Source organism: Haliaeetus leucocephalus, unplaced genomic scaffold (genome assembly GCF_000737465.1).
Source record: "Haliaeetus leucocephalus isolate CR32 unplaced genomic scaffold, Haliaeetus_leucocephalus-4.0 Scaffold668, whole genome shotgun sequence".
Classification (NCBI taxonomy): domain Eukaryota; kingdom Metazoa; phylum Chordata; class Aves; order Accipitriformes; family Accipitridae; genus Haliaeetus; species Haliaeetus leucocephalus.
Window position 1 is genome coordinate 2,615,620 of NW_010973104.1, and position 18,203 is coordinate 2,633,822.

At 45.5% G+C, this 18,203-nt stretch overlaps 1 protein-coding gene across 2 annotated transcripts in view; it reads left to right on the forward strand.

Annotated features, from left to right (window-relative positions):
• The first annotated feature begins 1,361 nt into the window (after window positions 1-1,361).
• The window catches only part of KLHDC4 (kelch domain containing 4), a 36,019-nt gene continuing 19,177 nt past the window's right edge, over window positions 1,362-18,203 (forward strand). The window contains exons 1-7 of one of the 2 annotated variants that reach the window (XM_010579605.1): window positions 1,362-1,581; window positions 2,727-2,818; window positions 3,812-3,890; window positions 4,860-4,958; window positions 8,061-8,197; window positions 15,647-15,739; window positions 16,668-16,827. In XM_010579605.1, coding sequence (XP_010577907.1) covers window positions 1,483-1,581; window positions 2,727-2,818; window positions 3,812-3,890; window positions 4,860-4,958; window positions 8,061-8,197; window positions 15,647-15,739; window positions 16,668-16,827 — 759 coding nt within the window. In that variant the 5' untranslated portion in view covers window positions 1,362-1,482. The remainder of the gene's footprint in view (window positions 1,582-2,726; window positions 2,819-3,811; window positions 3,891-4,859; window positions 4,959-8,060; window positions 8,198-15,646; window positions 15,740-16,667; window positions 16,828-18,203) is intronic. The other variant, XM_010579604.1, reaches the window with a different exon arrangement.

Consider the following 18,203-nt stretch of genomic DNA (forward strand, 5'->3'; position numbering starts at 1 on the left):
TGTAGATATCGAGAGGATGGGATGTGTTTTCACACACCGGTGTCTTTTTGAGGTTAAAGACCAAGAAGCAGCAGGGAGACTTCCTAGCCTGTGTGTAGCGCCAGGGAACTCAGCAGAGCTCCCACGTCTTATGTCGGCTGAGAAATTGCCCCATTCGCTTGACCTGGTCTCTCCGTAGCTTTCTGTTCGCTTCCTGCGCATAAACATTGACACGCTGCAGCTTTAGTTGTAATCGCAATGTTTTCAGAACAACCAGGCAAACAAAATGCTGGTTGCGATGTACGTTGTCTCCAACCTCAAAGTATTTTCCCAGCTCTTCCTTTCATGCTTCAGGGCTGTGTTTCCAGGATCAGAGGTTCAAGTGTAGGCAGGTGTTCAAAGCATAGGATCCATCCTGCAATTTCCAGGGCACGTACTGGATGTTTGGGTTAACTTGGTGAGCATTGAACTGTACCTTCAGTGGGTATCCTCGCTGGTTTGGGGTTAGGCGGTGGGTTGGCCAGTGATGAAAATCACCCTGCTTCCAGGCAACGTGGGGTTTTGTGGGAATTTGGTGAAAAATACAATGATTGTACTCCATCCCTGGGAGTGAGGGACAATCACAAAGGCAATTTCGAAGCCCAGGGGGATGAAAGGAAACTCACACCTCAAAGATGTATTTGAACTCATATTTACAGTGGACATGCTGGTTAGATGTTCGAAGTAGGCGTTCTCCCAGAAATTTTACCTCAGCTCAGCAGCTGCGTGAAATACCACTTAAAAAACCAAATCATCATCATCATTCCTTCCCCACTACCAAGGTAAAAAAGCAGCTGTCTGCCATCGCCTCACAGCACCCGCCGGTCCCTTCAGCTCTCCACCACCTCATGTCTGTGCAACTGGCCCAGACAAACCCCCTTTCCAAAACTCTGCAGCTGAAAATGAAAACACTTGCACAGCCCCCCAATCCCTGAGGTAGTTATTCAGCCCGTGGTTCATTTTTATTTCTGCGCAGCACCTCTCCCAGGCCTGGCTCACACCTTCAGGTGACCCCTAAGCCCTTTGCTTCTCCGGGAGGGGCCATTTTGTGTGAGGTGGGGGGCCATTTTGCGGGTTCAACGGTCCCCTCAGGGCAGGAATAAATAGCAGCACGCGTCAAATGGGGGTCTGGACTCTGAGGTGGGTGACAGGCGGTGTGTGGAGCCGCGTTAAAGCCTCTCCCCGGCCCGGTGGGGCTCACAGGGCCTGGCCGGGGCAGCCCCTGTCCGCCGCACTCCCTCAGCCCCACGGGAGGGAAGGCAGCAGGCCGATACCGGCCGCGACGAGTCCGCCCGACCTGCAGAGGGACCCCGCGGTTACGGCCGTTCGGGCAGGAGGCGGGCCGCGGCCTGGAAGTGCCGGGCCGAAGTGGGCTCCGCTGCCCGCCCAGCGGTGCGCCCTGGGCGGCTAGGGCGGTGCGGCGAGCGCGGTGCTTCCCGCGCGGCCTAGCGCGGCCTTTCAGCCATGGGGAAGAAGGGAAAGCGGGAGAAGAAAGGGAAGGGGGCCGAGAAGACCGCCGCGAAGATGGAGAGGAAGGTGTCCCGCAGAGCCAAGAAGGAGGAGGTGAGTGGCGGGAATGGGGGGGCTTCGGTAGCCCCGGCCCGCGGGGCTTGGGCCTCCCCTGGGGCGTTGCGGCGCTTCTTCGCTGCGAAGCCATCAGCGCCTGTGTGCGAGGGCACTCGGAAAAGGGGATAAAGGATGAAATGAAAACTGCTGTCAGGAAGGGTTTTGCCGTATCGCTGACAGGCTGGGTGCAGCGTGTGACGGCAGGTGTAAAAGGAGGACAGAAAAAATGCGGTTTAAGGGGCCTTCTTGCCTTCCATCTTCCCCAATCTCTTTCTTCTTGCTTAAAAGCAAATGAGAATGTTTGTTTATCTCACTCCTAGAGTGGGTGCTTGTATTAGGCCTCAAAACAGCTGCCTTTACCTGGTCAAAACGTGGTGTTACCAGCATAATGCAAAGCTTAAGACATGGAAAGTGCCAGCGTACATGTCTACTGGTTGCAGGGAGAGCTGATGCCATGCTGCAGGGGCAAAATCCGCATATTGTGGAATTCTCTGCTTTGACCACAACTTCAGAAAGATTAACTGAAAGGAGGTGGTGAGCAATGGGGGTTGTAGGAGAGACCGTGAGTCGGAAACCCCCCATAGCTGCAATCCTGCTTCTGCCCTTGCAACTCGGTGTATCTGCAGTTTTGGAGGCAGACTTTCTTTTTAGTTGACAGGAGTTGAAAGAGAATAAAAATATGTGCAGGTTTCTTGCCAGCTAAAGTATAAGCTGGGAATAGAAAAGAGTTTCCAGTTCCATTTAGGCATTTTTCCATTGCAGACAAAGAAAAGGACTAGCGAGATTGTGGCATATAGTTTTTCATCACTTTTAGGGCTTAAGCGATTTGCATTTACTTGCCGATTTGTGCGGTGTTTCTGCTGCAGGAATAGCAGGTGTGCAGCAAATGCTCTTTGCATACCATCCTTTTAGGACTCTTCTGAGCAACTTGTTAGTGTTTTAGGGGAGACCAATCTTTAAAGCATAAACTTTAAAGTGTGAAAGTACTCAGCATCCATTTCTTGTAGTTGAATGAAGGGAACCCAAGCAGACAATTTTTTTTAAAAAAGGGAAATCGTGAGGGTGAGTACTGGTTTCATGTGGTGTGCAGGTAGCTGGCTCTGTGCATGTCAAGGAACTTATGCCTGGCTTTTTATTTGCAGGAGGATCTTGAAGCCCTGATAGCAGAATTCCAGAGTTTAGATGCTAAAAAGACCCAAGTAATTGAGTCGTCCTGTCCGCCCCCCTCGCCCAGGTAAGAGATTGTACAAGGCTTTGTCTATCACTTATACAGCAGTTGGTGGTGCTTTTAATGACATTTATTTATGTAAAGTTATTTCCCAAGCGTGTAAGGCATGATATCTGGCATAGCTGATATCTGGAGTTACAAAACATCTGGTATATTGAGTCCTTGGTTAAAAAAGGGACCAAAAGCTTTTTTTTGGCCTTAAAATCCCCTTTTTAATCATCCCATCAGCACAAAGGAGGCAAAGCAGAGTTAGATTGTAGGCTTTTGAGGAACGATAAAAGTTAAGAGGAAGTTCTGGATTTGGACTAGAAAGCTGAAAGGACTTAAGAGGCAAAAGGATGTGTCATGAGATAGAAGACACTTGTCCACATACTTACAGGTTCTGTATTTCTGTTCCCTGTGGCTTGTTAAATAAATGCCTTTCTCTGTGATACCTGCTTTCCTCTCTCTGTAGTGGGACAGGTTGGTACACTACTGTTAATCTCACAGGGCTGTTACAGTGGTCAGTTAGTTCTTCCTTGGGAGTGGTAGGGATCTGTCTCTGCATGGTGCAAAACACTTTGGTGGTATGTAGATGAGCAATGACCAGTGGTGACTGCAGAATAATGACACAGGTAAGTTGATACGAGACAGCCTGGTTCTACCCATAGTTCTGTGCCTTCATAAAACTAATTTTTGTTCTTGACACACCAGCATTAAAATTCAAGAGCTCACGTCAAAAGGCATGTTAAATGACAGTGTAACGTGTGCTCCTAAAATAGGAGAAGATTTCAGACAGTGTCAAATTAATCTTGCTGGAAGTTTTAAGAAGATAATTTCTTTGAGAAGTTTTTAGCCCTGGGGTGAATATCATAGCCTAGTAATTTGGCAGATGATGGAGAGACCTTTGTGGCTAGAGGGCAGAGGTGCTAGTGCTAGCTAAGTTGAAGGCTGCAAGCTTCTGAGTTTTACAAGACTCTTACACATCTACTGTTTTGGCCATCCCTCTTTCTTTTGCAGGCTGAACGGCTCCCTCTCTGCTCACCCTGAGAAAGATGAGTTGATCCTTTTTGGAGGTGAATATTTCAATGGCCAAAAAGTAACGTATACTTCCATTTCTTCTTTATTCTACCCTCTCCCTGGCTTTTACTGTAATTTGCATGAGTCTCATTTGAGGCGAAATTCAAGGCAGCAGTCATAAAATATGTATTTGTCCCTGATTGAGAGCAAAATAGCCTTTTAATTCTGCCGTGATACTGTCTCATGCCTGAACAGTTGGCAGGAAGGAGACATGCTAGAACCCATTAAGGAGTTAGAGTGATTGTCTCAGCATAAATATTTCAGGGCTTCATAATTTCTCCAGACTTAATTGTAGCCATATCTGCCCCTCACTTTTGATAACTGTTGAAGAATCTCTATCTTCCACCTTTCAAAACAAGATACTTCTGCAGTTTTGCTGCTGGCAAGGCATTGCCTGCCTTGGAGATGTGTACAGTAGCAAATATTTGCAAGTGGGCACTCTTGTTACTGAATTTCTGCAAGTTGCAAGTGTTTATTGTGCTCCTGGAGACAAACTGGTCTTTATGACCCTAAGAAGCTGTACATACTATAGCTTGAAAATTCAAGTCTGCCAATGATATTTGGCTGCCTTAGGATAACACAATGGAATGTGCAAAACTAATTCTGCTTGCTTCACTACATTAAGCTGTTCCTGTCTCAGGAGTTGAGCAGTAGTTTGGGCAACTTTAACCTACACATCTGTGTTAAGCTCTAACTTCTTAAGTCCTCATATCTCAAGCTGTCACAGGCTTAACCAAGGGTTTGGGAAAGAACAGCCCAGTCCAGTGGATCACTCTCAGGAAGTTGCTGACTCCCAATCTAGTGGAGGAGGTTGTTGTCTTCCTCCCCTGCCTGATGAGGCAGGTGAACTGTTGCTTTGCAAAGCTGGTGCTGTGCTCCTTCTCCCCCAAACTCACAGCTAACCCTCAGGGATGCCTGTGCTTGGACAAAATGACCCTGTCCAATGGAGAGCTGTGGTGATGTGTATTTTCTCTTCCTCTCTTAACAGACGTACCTGTATAATGAACTGTATATTTACAACATCCGAAAGAACAGCTGGTCTAAAGTAGAGATCCCCAACCCACCACCAAGGCGATGTGCTCACCAGGTAAAGTACTGCATGCCAGAGCAGCAGTTGGAATTATTCTAATGCTGTGCTAAAGATGGATGGGACTTGGTTTGCTTTTTTTTTTCCTCTGAGGGTTTCTGGCTTCCTTTCGTTCTCCTTGTAATGGGTTGCCAATGGTGTCACTTCATCTCTCCTGCTGAGGGGGCCTGTACAAGCCTGTCCAAGGTGCTTGTGCTTTCTGACCACTGGGTGGCCTCTGGAAATATTAAGTGTGGAATGAAGATTTGGGGTTGTATCTGTTGGGTTGGCAGGACTCAAGCGGGACTCATGGGGGAGACTTGTTCTGAAGGTGGACTCCCTTTGCTGCATTATACAGGGACCAGGTCAACCATCCATAATCCCAGGATGGCACTGAATTTTCAAAATGCTGGTCAGGGTATAACTTTGAATTTGACCAAAGTGCTATGAATGGCAGAGTTGCTGTGCATGATTATTTCCTGAATGCCCACAGGCCTACATCTATGGGCATTATAGATACTGCCACTGCAGTAATGTGAAAGACCCATTACTATAGGGTATCTGACTAGCATGTAGCAGTTGGGCTTTGCCAAGCGTCCCAACTGTACAACACAGTGGACTGCTGGCACTGACTGTGTGTCCTGCCTTTGGGTTGTGATTTTTTTTCCTTGGCAGATGGGCTGTTTTTCTGTTGTCTGCAAAGGCAATGGAGAAAGTATGCTAATTTTTCTCTGGGATACCATGACACTCCCCTAGAATTCACCTCTCTGGTGCCTGTGTCATTATGTCATTAAGGTCACTGGCTGGTTGTGATGATGAAGGATTTGGGTTTGTTTACTTTATGTGAACACCTGCACATTAGAAACTGGACCAAAGACTTGTATTTTTTGCAGGTCTTTGGCCCTCACCAGCTGTCTGATAGATTATCTTACCTGTCGCAGCAAGTGGCTGGGTGACTGGTACATTTCAAAAGCTGCCGTACAGGATGGGAGTATTATTTTCCTACCCATGGCCAAAGCTCTTTAGAGCTTCCTGGTAAGATCTGATGCCCTGGATAGGTTCATATACCCTTGTTATGCTACGCCTAAATGCCAGTCTTGCTCTGAGCTGTGTGTTCTTTCTTGAATTGAAAGGTTCTGACTTGATTTTTGGGCTACCTTGTGGTGCTTAAAATAGAACTTGATTTCAGAGGCCAAATTCCACAAGGAGACCATAAATTCACCCATTTCCCTAGGTGAAAAGGAGGTTGCTTTGTGGGTGTGGAGTTGAGAGGTGCTTGTTTGGGTATTGGTAGCCAGCAGGTGGCTGTCTAGCAGCTGAATCTGAACTGAGCAGGCAGCCCGTGCATCAGGGAGCTGCAACTGGATTACAACAAAAATAAAATGAGAAACCTATCTGAGGAGTCCTGCTTTAACAGGAAGTTTTCTCTCATAATTAATTATAGTCACACAGGAGACAGTTCAGCCTCATTAGTTGACTGGTTTGTTGTCTTCCTTGTGACTATTTCTAACGCATATTCTGCATTAGCTCAAGGGTAAAGAGAAGCGTGTCCATGGGTCTGTATGTGCACGTTTTCAGCCTTATTTGTCATCTGTGGTCTCTGACACATGATCCTCTGTTTGAGTTACACTGGCTTCATTACATCAGTTCAACAGAGCTGAGGTGAGAATAGCTATGGATGGCTGTTGTCAGTTGTTTAAGGACAAAGCTTGGCTCGGTAATGAATTTCGAGACAGCTCTTCAAAAGGTCATGCACAAGTATGAGCGGGCTGTTATATGTACCTTCCCCTTAAGCTTTTAAGCTCTAGATACTCATGAAAATCAGGCATGTATCCCCTTTGTTTAGGTAACTTCATGTTCCCACAAATCCTGCTTGCAAACACACCCTATATTTTCTCATGTGTTTAATCATTGCATGTATAGGCTGGTTTATGTCAGGGCATGGTCATGTGTCTGATGCTAAAAATCTACTTTGCTGTTTGCTGGGAAAGATAGGCAGGTAATGAAGCCCTTCTGAAGAAAGAGATCATTATCCCAATGTTGATCTGTGATGGGTACCCTAGAAAAAACACATGTGGAAGAATTTGTTTATAGTGTAAACAACTCAAGATGTCCCAGTCAAGGAAGAAATTTGCACAGTCACAAAGTTTCCTTTTTGGGATTCCTTCCTTCTTCCTTAGTCCTGACACAGATAATTTCAATGAAGTAAAGTCTTGCTCTTCTCTCTCTACTTTTAACTGTCAGCTTGCATCGCAACAGTGTTTTGGTGCTGCTCTGTGCAAAAAAACCTCAAACCCAAACCCCTTTGATACTCTCCTCTCTGCTACTTGCCCTAATCAGAGCAGTAACAGTCTCCTATTGTCCAGATGCTGCCCATTTCCTTCTGTGTTTGGGGGTTTTTTTGGTTGGTTTTTTGTTTGTTTGTTTGGGTTTTTTTTCTTCAGAGGAAGCAGTAATGCTTTTCAGGTCTTGGGAAGCATCAGGTTTGGACTTGTGCTGCAGATTGGTTTCTTTACTGTTTATTGTTTTATAATCTACAAAACCTGCAAAGGGCAATTGTGCACTGTTAATGGTCTTTTCCAAAAGATTTTTCCCTGATTACTCTGCCTGCCCAGTGCTGGGATGTTAGATGTGTCTTGGAGGCAGGAAGTGTCCCTGTTCCTCCCATGGCTAAGAGTTCATGAGCCCCAGTATGTCTTCTGCAGGATACTATTTATGTGACTAAAGAATGCATGAACATTGCTGAACCTTAGCTGTGGAGGGGTTTCCTTCTGGTGAACAGAGAGATTTGAACAATTGTTGTTAAACTAAATCTCAAGATGCTTCTCAGGAAACTTTGAATTTATAGAACTGGAACTCAAGATGCTAGGAGGTGGGAAGACCCCAGCTCCTTGACCAACTTCCCTTTGCTATAGGGAAGGTGTGTTCAATAATGAGTAACTTGCATTTAAAATTCCCCTTCCTTCAGCCCCAGAGGGCTGCTGTTGCCAAGCAAGGCAGCAGCAGCCGCTGCCACTTGTCTGCTCGCTGGTGTTTGGAGGCAGCTGCACATTTGACTGATAAAGCTCTCGTGTCTCTGGTTTCTGAACCCTTGTCTGATCCAGCTCTTCCTTCTCCTGGCAGGCAGCAGTGGTGCCCACAGCCGGCGGGCAGCTGTGGGTATTTGGCGGGGAGTTTGCATCTCCCAACGGGGAACAGTTCTATCATTACAAGGATCTCTGGGTTCTGCATTTGGCTACCAAGACCTGGGAGCAGATCAAGTAAGTGATGGGCCATCTTGTCTAGACTGTGCTTTTGCCAAGAAAGGTTGGGCCAGATGATCCTTGAGGTCCCTTCCAACCTGGTATTCTGTGATGTGTTCTGAAGTTGATGATGTTGACCCCGTGAGGAACTGTGCCAGCATGATCTGAGTTTGACTCCTGGTATAGTGCTGTCATTTCCCAGCTGTCTGCTCATGTCTCCCTTGAGTACAGAGGTGCCCATCCTAGAAAGGGTGGAGAGGACAGTCTCCAGAAAGAAGTGGAAATGAGAGATGTGTTCCAAGTCTATTGAGGCCAAAGCTGTTTTATTTAATATGTGATTTTTGTAGCATGGGTGTGCTTGGGTGTTACTTAACTGAAGGAAAGAGTATCGTGAACAGCACTCTGTCCTCCCAACCATGGTGGGTGTAGATGTCCAACTTCAAAACAGTACCTGTTGCTCCATCTGCCTGGGCTCCTCCTGCCTGGGCTGTACAAGGCCAGTACAAGGATCTCCCAGTTTTACCATTGCTTGAGAAAACAGCTTGTATCTATCCACAGAGCCAAATTCAATCCTGACAACTGGCATTTGCTGCCTCAAAATTCCTTGGGATAAACAAGCCAATAATTCAGACCCATCAAAGTAAATAGGTGCCAAAAGCCCTGGTAGTTTTTGACAGGAGTTAAGGTGTCTAAATATCTTTGGTGGATCTAGCGTAAAGCCCTCTGCTAGTGTTTCCTTAACCTTTGGCTTCTCGGTTTTGCTGCTCATGTTTATATTTGCATGAGAGAAGAAGAGGTCTGGTGGGTCATCCAGTGGACTGAGAAGCTGGAGATATGGCTTTGGTTCTGACTTTGACATAGACTTTCTCTTGGACTTTGGAATTATCTTGACTGTGGGATTAGTCAGAGCACAGCTTTGGGTGGGCTGGAACTCCCGTGCAGCTGACCCTCGAGGTGGCACTGGGGAAAGCAGCAGCTTTTGAACACTTGCTCATCTGCCGTTTGACCTGTCGAGCTCCTGGTTATGAGCTTCATGTCCTTCCTGCAGGTGGGAAGCTCTAAATCTGCCTAGGTTGATCACTTTTCGCCCTGCTTACAGAGTGTGGGTGCCTGTTGTCTGTGTCTGTCTCTTTTTGCACAGTAATTGAGAGGGTGGTTTAGGACTGAGCTGTGCAGAGATGGATACCCTGGCTCTGCCTTGGCACATGCCTGAGGCCACACAGTGAGTCATCGTGCCTGTCTGCCTTTTCTCCCCTCCCTGGAAAATGGTAGCATTGATATTGCCTGACAAAGGGGAAATTTGAAGGTTTAATTTTACTAATGTTAATGTAGTGCTGAAGGGACTCTGGTGTGGAAGGTGCAGGGGTGGGGGGGGGCACACAGAGCCAAAATGCAAAAATCCCAAGGAGTCCAAAACAGGCTGGGTTAGAAGGACGCTTCTAGGAGGACAGCACAGGATCCCGGCAGCCGACTGCTCTGCAAGAATCCAAGGATCGTCCTTTTGAGTAGCTCTGGGAGGCTGAGGAAAAACTGTTGGATTCGTAAGCAGCTGGTTCCTGTCCATCAGTGTGGTTCTTGGCTCCAGACCTGGTAGTGTTAATCTAATAACAGCTGTAATTTGTCATGTTCCAGAAGCCAGGTTTACTCCAGTGAGCCCTGCTTGTCTTTGAGAAGTGGGGGTGAGAGAAACCCTCCAAAATGATGGAGGGCTCTTTAAGAGGTGCAAGGATTAAAAAGACCTGTCACTGTGCAGGCTGATCTGCCTATTGTTGTTAGGCAGAAGCTGACGTAATGACTGTGACTGTACCCCTCCCAGCTCCCCCAAAATAACTTCTGAATCCCTTGCTCAATCTCAGCCAAATAAAGGGGATGAACTCAAATGCATTACATCCCTACTGGTTTCATGTAAGCGGGCAGCGGGGAGGAAGTGATGCTCGCCGTAGAGTCCCTGCTGAGAGAAAAGGTTGACATTTCAACCAAACTCTTGGTTGAAAAAATCCTCACCGGAGAGCAGTGTTAACACCCAGCTGCAGGGAGAGCGAGGGCGGGCGATTGTTTTTTGTGAGCCATCGGAGAATCCAGATGAGGCTTCGTTAGCTCCACCACTGATGGCACAAATTGTTCTCTCGTGGGTTTGCAGATGCGTTGCTGTAGAGCTGATTTAGGGTTTTCCACTCCCAAAACAAATGCTGCAGTACCTGACCTGCCTGGGAAGAGGAAATGAGATGGTTATGAGGCTCTACTCGTCCTGCATCTTATCCCATGTGGGAGAGCAGCCTCGGGGATGCTGAGTGTAACTTACACTGCAAAAGCACCTGTTGCCTCCCTGGAGCTGAGCATGAAGTTTGCATGTGCTGCGAGTTGCAGGATGCCCCCAGCAGTCCCAGGCCCCAAGTGGACTAAAACTGTAATGAGTGATTTTGTTGTGATGAGTTGTTACAGTTAGCGAGGAGGGAGCCAGATTGGGAAGGTGAGTTCCTAGTTCCACCTAGGGAGCAAGTTCCAGGTACCATGCTCTTCAAGCTGCCCAGAGCTACCCTTCATCCCCAGGTATTGGTTGTCACATGTCACCTTGGCTGCCACGCCACAGTGGGAGGATTCATTTGGAGACATTGGTACTTAATAGTTTCTTAGTAGCTAAAAGGATAGCCATTTTCTAAGGGAGCATCATAAATTATATGGGTGAAAATGCCCTGGAAAGATGATATTTTCTCTTTCCCTGCCCCATGCAGGATCTACTCCATTTGAGCTTCCTGATGTGTTTGGGTGGACGTCTGTCTTTCAGCCTTGCTGGAATTTTGAAAACGCTTGTGCCCTGGTCCCAGTGTTCAAATAAAACAAAGTGCATCTCCTCCCCATCCTTGGGCAGAGCTCCAAGAGCTGCATTAATGAGGCATCTGGTGGAGGAGGCTGGGAGGGGATGTCTTTGTTTTAATGCTAACCTGACTGAGTGTGAAAATCAAGTTTCTGCTGCCTCTTTGCTTTTCCATATGGCATCTTGATTACAGTCTGCTTGGAAAGGGGAAGGGGAAAGGGCAGAGATGATTGTTGAGTTGTATGAGGGATTTTTTTTTCCTACTTCTTTTAAAACTATGATCATACCACGTGCTGCATTTCCCTTTTGTGCAGCATTTTGCTTTTCTTGCCAGGAACCCCATTGCTGCTGTGATTTTTTCCACATAGGTGTCTCATGTCTGTCTGAAGTCAAGCACTTGCTTATTTTGGATTGCCGTTAACAAGCTGGGGGGGGCAGGTGACAGTGGGGGTCAGCTTGGGGGCTAGTGGTATTGGGAGAGTGGACATGTTTGAAAAGACTAAATGGAGGGGGCAGATTGTGTAGGCTTGTTGGGTCATGGTGGGGCACCAGCCCTGGTACAAAAAGCTTCACATAGCAGGCCAAGCAATAGTTCCATGTGTCCAAAGTGGTAGCAGCGTTACCTGAATAAGTGCCTGGTGATAGATATTTGGGGTACAGACTGGTATTGAGTGAACTCACTTGGGTTTAGAAGATGTCATTTTAGTGCAAGTAATAGAGTAACAGAATTATTCATTAACAAATGTCTGGGCAAGAGAGACAGAAGTTTCTGTTTCTGTTCCACGTGGGAAGAATCACATGTGCCCCATTTCAGGTGGGTTTGAATGTATTGGCTTGTGTGGATTAAATAGCTAAGATGACGCTGGTGTGATCTGAAATTGCAGTTCTAGGAAATCTAGTTATTCCAGCCTCACAGTTTAGATTTCAGACAATTATGTTGTCCTTCCTGGCCTGCAGTTCATGCCACAGACCATCTTGGTGCTGTAAGAGGCTTGACTGTAAAATGCTTTTGAAGAGAAAACCTTGAGTAACTCATTCCTGTGAATAACATCCCTGTGCTGTGTCTGCAAAGGCTGCTGGGGAAGTGGATCTCTATTATCTCCTAGCACAGAGCACAGTGGTGCCAGTCTGCTTGACAGAGTTAAAAACTGCTATATTTAGCAATATTTAGCTATATTTACTTGCATTTTGCATGCACAAAGATGGTCCAAACACAACAAATCTCAGCCTGTTAGAAGACTTGCCAGCAATGACTTTGTCTTATTGGAACCACCTTATCATGTGTGTGATGCATAAGGTTGCCTCAGTGCATGAACTGTTTGTTACTCTGCCTTAGAGCTAAGCAATATTTTAACCTGATTGTCTCATTCCTTCCTAGAGAGAATGTTCTTATTCAGCTCTCTGTGGCCCAGTGCACTCTGTCAAAGAGAGACAGGGAGCATCATGCTTTGGGGTTGTGCTTGGGAACTGGCAGATCCCTCCTCTGTCTTGCTTTTGAGCCTGTATAGCTCTCTTCCCTTTAATACTGGAATGTTAATGATACTTCCCATAACAGATTTGTGAGATGCAGTGCTATAAATATTTCAGGGTAGCGTTTCACAAGCGTATGTTTAACGCTGTTTACAGAGAGAACTGGAGCAGTCACTGCAGTGCAGGATGCCTTTCAGCACAGGTTTGTTTCTGATGGACAGCTTTTCTTGCTCATGTGCTATCTGTCACCGGAAAGATCAGGTCCTGCAACACAAGGTAGAAAGGTGCATTGATGCTTAAAGAAAAGAAGGGTATTTTGGCGTACCATTGAGTAGACTTCCTCTGTCAGCCCAGAAGTAAGCCTTGTGAGCTCATTCTTTGGCAGATCAGGATCCAAATGTACAACCATTGATGGACTTTGCAAGGGATTTGATTTGAGGGTTTTGTGCCTTGTAGCAATTGCGTATTCACTTGTGTGCTTTCTAACTGAGTATACAAACACATGGATACACTATCTGCGTGTGCCATTGAACAGAACGCTTGTTTGCATTCACAAGTGTAAGGTGTAAAACTGAACACTGTCCTGGCCTTCAGCTGCCTTGAGTACTGGAAGAAGAAAGTGCTTTGTCCTGAAATGCCCCTTTGATGGGATGTTCTATGCATCATCACTTATTATTATGGAAAGGTTCCGAGATTCATGGGAGCATCCTCTGGATGAAGGAATGAACTTATGCAGTCTGTAGCCACTGTGACATGTAAGTCTTTAATTCTTGAATCTGGGGGCTGAATTCAGGTCTGTTATGTTACTATAAGTCCCAGAGTAACTCTACAAGCAAAAGCAAATTCCTTATGGAGCAGTTCTGATCAGACTTATGCTGTACATGTGTAGAGCCAGTCCTTATCCAGACATATCTTTTAATCTATTTTTAAAAAAAGTCTGGAGAATTTACAGCTCCCTCCCACATGTCTGCTTTCTGGTGTCAACCCCATGAAGTAGAGTATTAATCATAAAGTCTGTGAAACCATTTCCAAAATGCTTGTTTTGGACCATGAGCAATGATACAGGTAAAAGGAGACAGTTTGCATTTGGGAAACAAGTCTTCGAGCTTGCAGCAACCACCTTCTGGAGTGGCAGCATGGTTATACGTTACTGCCAGTCCTGCTTGACGATGCCATTTGGTTTTTCCATGTTGTGTTTGGAGACTGGGGACAAAGGACCTTGGCTGTATGAATAGCTCTAGGTAAAAATACTTTCTAAGAGCAGTTGTTGCAAGTTTAGGAGAGCATGTCCTTACATCAAAGGCTATAAACTTTCCTTTGTAGCTGATTCCTGCAATGTGTAACACAAAGGCCAAGGAAGCTGAGATGATACTGTACTGTGCAGAGTAAGGCCTCCTGGAACTGTGTTTCAGCATCTCTTCTTGTAGCTTGTATTGCTAGTCTAAAGAAAGGAGAGACCAGCCTTGTGATTGAGAGCAAGTGGTGCTGGTGCCAGTGAGACTTCTATGAATTCGGATCAGGCCCCAGACTGGATGTTTTCCTTAGTGACTTTGAGTGAATTGTACACTTGTGGGAACTTGTTTATTAAAGCACACACATCAATGAATAAACTTTTTATTGCTCAGAATTGATTTTTGACTTGGAGGAAACCTGTTAGAGAAGCAACATACTCTCTGAGAGGAGGATTTTGTTGTTAATGTTGATTTTTAATTCCTTCTTTCCTTTAAAAAAAAAGAAAAAGATTTTAAAAGGTGCCATCCTTTGGAATAGTGACATGGGAGCTTTGTTACAGAAGAGAAAATAATGATTTCGGATCTTGATGAAATTAATACTAGAGGTGCTATTCTGTAGGGTGATACTTAAAAATCCAGTAAATGCCTAGAAAACCCCCCTCTCTGTTAGAATAAAAAGTCCAAGCAATCAATATTAATTCATTCTTACCCAAACGCTGCTGTTCTGCTTGGAGTTTTTCATTATGACTGGTGTGAGATTGTCATTTTTGATGGTGAATAAGGGCCCTCATTTTTCTCTCCACAGAAATCTATCACCGCACTTTAGAGCTATCTGCTGCCAGTTAAAGTGTAGCAGTAGGGTTGTGGGTTTAGGTTTTGCTGTTGTTTTCAACGGTGAGCAGGTTTCTCATTTATTTAGGCCCTGATTCTGCAACCACTTAACAGATGTTAACACTGCCTATTTGAGAAGTCTTGCTGAGTTCAGTGGTGCTGTGTGCACTTTGGGAGACTCCTTGGTGAAAGTGAAAATGTGATAGATTAATCCATGGGCGCAGAGAACAGACAAAGCAAAACCCTGTTTTCTCTGCAGTTTGGCCTAAAGTTGCCTTTGTTTTGAGAGTTCTTGTTTTTGTTCTCTCTCATACAATGCTCAGTCTGTGGGTGAACATGAAGGAAGGTGAATCTTCATTGCCTCTCAGGAATGTCGTTGCCAGCTGCCTGGCTTCGCATGAGGCTTTTGGATGTGACAGATGGGGTGTTGTTGCTTGCTCCTGGAAATGGAAGTGGCACATTTAACTGAAAGGTCAGGAAGGCTTAAAAGAGCAGAACTGTGATGCATAGCTGCTTTTTAATGTGTAAGATAATAATGATCACTTGTTTTGCTGCAATGCCTTTGTTCTTGAGGAAATCTAAGTAATTTACAGTCTTCTCACTAGTTTGGTGTTATATCCTAACTGCAGATGGATGAGTGAAGACACAATGGGTATGTGATTTCCTAAGATATTGAAGGAGAGTGGATGTCAGAGCCAGTCTCTGTCTCTTACTTTGGTACTTGGAGAAGGCATCTCTGTCTGGAGTGCCTTTCTTGCGATTATGGGAGTTGACTGCTATTCATTAAACTCTCCTGAAAAATTAGCTCTTGAGTCATAGCAGAAAAGATTTCAAGACTTTAGGTGCTGTTAAAGACTAGATGGCTTATCACTAGGCATAAAATTGTTACTGCAAAATGCCTGTGTTGCAAATACCAAGAATTAACAGGAAGAGCACACATACTGTTCTGGAGAAAAGCATACATATGGATTAAGGCAACAAAGTTCCCCATGGTTTCCCATTCCAGGAGGACAGAAGCTGAACTCAACCAGCCCAGCTGCCGATGACACAATAAAAATGGACTGACACACTAACAGGAAAGGGAGTGTTGCTGATAAGTGGAATTTCTTTGCATTTCAGGGCATCAGGAGGTCCCTCTGGACGAAGCGGACATCGAATGGTTGCTTGCAAAAGACAGCTGATCATCTTTGGAGGTTTCCATGAGAGCGCAAGGTGAGTTACTGAAGGATGGTGGGTGGTATTGAATCGTCTGTAAAAAAGACAACAGAATTTCACCACTAACAGAAAGCTGGGCTTTAGTACAAGGATTATCCTCAGCAGTACTGTTACTCATCTACACTTTTATGTTAGAAAGACAAGTCCTCTTGATTTAAAGTCTTCAAGTATTTGAGAAGCCATCCTACCACTTAGCTAATCACTGAAGTAGCTACTCGTCCTTGTAGCTAAAGCTCAGTACATCACTTACGGCCTCTGAATCTTGTCAAAGAGCTTTGTCTTCCTAGAAACATCTTCTCCAGTAGGCTCTCGCATATTACGTGAGGTCACAGCTACACTGTCATAGGGACTGTGAAGAGAAATGAGCTGCATATTGTCTCAGAGACAGTAAGAAGCATAACCACGGTCCCTGAGAGCACAGTGCAAGTTGCAAAGCCCGCCCTAGATTTGGTTGTGTCCTTGGGATTTTAACCTGGGCAGAGTATTTTCCACTAGCAGTATATGAGTTGGCTAGTAGAACGAGAGCAGGGATATTTGTATATTTTTTTCCAGCCCATGTAGACAGACGTAACTCCAGTCTGTTCTGATCTTTTGTGTTCTGGTTTAAGTTACCTTGGATCGTGTTAACTGGATAGAGTTGATCAAACCTCAGTTCTAGTAAGGAATGACAGGTAAAAAAGAATCCCGAGAGGCCTTGCTTAAATGAGCTTTGTCAAATGCAAATTGTTGTACTGAAGTAGTAACCTTCACCCGAGTAAATCTTCTGTACGTTGCTATGGCAGGGGAAAAGCCGTAAATGCAGGGAGTTAAATAAGGTGTTGCGCCTCTTCAGGGGTTCCTGGTGCTGTTCCTGAAGTGGTATTTTATCTTGTCCTAAATGGTGACCATTACAAAAACCTGTGGCGTGCCGATTTGCTCTCCCTAGAGATTACATCTATTACAACGATGTGTATGCCTTCAACTTGGACTGTTTCACCTGGAACAAGCTGGCTCCATCGGGGATTGGGCCTGCTCCAAGATCCGGCTGTCAAATGGCAACCACTCCTGAGGGCAGCATAATCATCTATGGAGGCTACTCCAAACAGGTAGGAGAGACTTTGTGGTAAGCCAGTGCAGTATTTCCTGGATGCTAAGCAGAATAGTTCATGGAAAAACTAAGGGGCTAAAGTAAAAACTAAAATGTGACAAACTCAAGTTGCTTAAGGGAGACCAATGCAATGGTCTTGACCTGTGTTGGTTGTGTAGTCCTGTGTTTTGGTTGCTTGGAGAGCAAGCAATGGGCTTAGACCTTGGGAGAGCAAAATTGAGATCTCTATTCTGCTACTTCCCTCTGCTCAGTTTCGCAAGCCTTGTCTCCTGTGCAAGATGTGGTGATCTCATCACATAGCTGCCTGCTGCTCTGACTGACGATGGTTCCGCGTGCCAGGCAGCTGCCAGATGTCCAAAAACCACTGGTAACGAGGGTGCATGTTAGCCTGTGGTTATGCCAGCTTGAAGTGAATGTGAAGTTGTGCCCTGGGATTGTTTGTGCACAGGATGGGTCAGGCTGCTGTGAACCACTACTACTACCAAAAGAGGCATCTTGTCTTCTAATTGTGCCTTTCTTCATGGAGTTGTGTGCTGACAAAGGAGCTTATCTTGGTTAAAATGAATTTTGTATTTTCCCTGCTAATCTAATCCAGTATAAGGAGGTGATAAGGAGGTAGGAATAAGCAACTGGGAGAAATGACGTTTTTTGGCAACAGTGGTGGTTACTACCAACTTAAAGCATTCTCAGGTAGTAGTCATCCATGCTCTAGCACTTGCAGGTTAAAAGCAGCAGTTGCCAGGAGACTTGTGTTTTCTTGCATCATTGAAAGGGTTAAGAGAGCAGCACTAGTTAGCAAACTCAATAAGCCAAAGATGACTTTTGATGAGCACCAGGCTTCCTCTGCTCTGCTTCTTGCTTTGCTAATCATGGTAATTTATACTGGATAGCCCTTTACACCATATGTCCTCATTGACCAAGTATCCCTGCCTCCGTGCTGGGTGGGAGGAAGTAAATATTTCATTGAGCAAAAGGCTCCTGCAAAAGCTTTTAATGTTGCGAATGCAGACAGAAGACCCGGATCCTGCTGCTACTGTCTCAGTGGAAAGGCATCGCTTCCAGCAGTGCGTTGCTGGGGGAGGAGGACGCGTTGTTCTTCTGATGTGAATAAATGAACAAAGAAAAAAAGCAGGGAAAGGGGAGAGAAGATAGGCTGTCTATATATTTAGAAGCATTTGTGCCTCCTCATGGCCTGTGCTTAGGGCTCTATCTCATCAGATGTGCATTTGATTAAATAGCAGTAACAATACAGAGGCATTTTCTATGCAAAAGGGCTTTGTCCTCTTCCTTTCTCTGTCCTGTTTCCTCACTTTTGAGGGTGGGAAGGAAGCATGAGCCTGCATGCTATGCTAGATGTGGATCTTTCATGGCTAC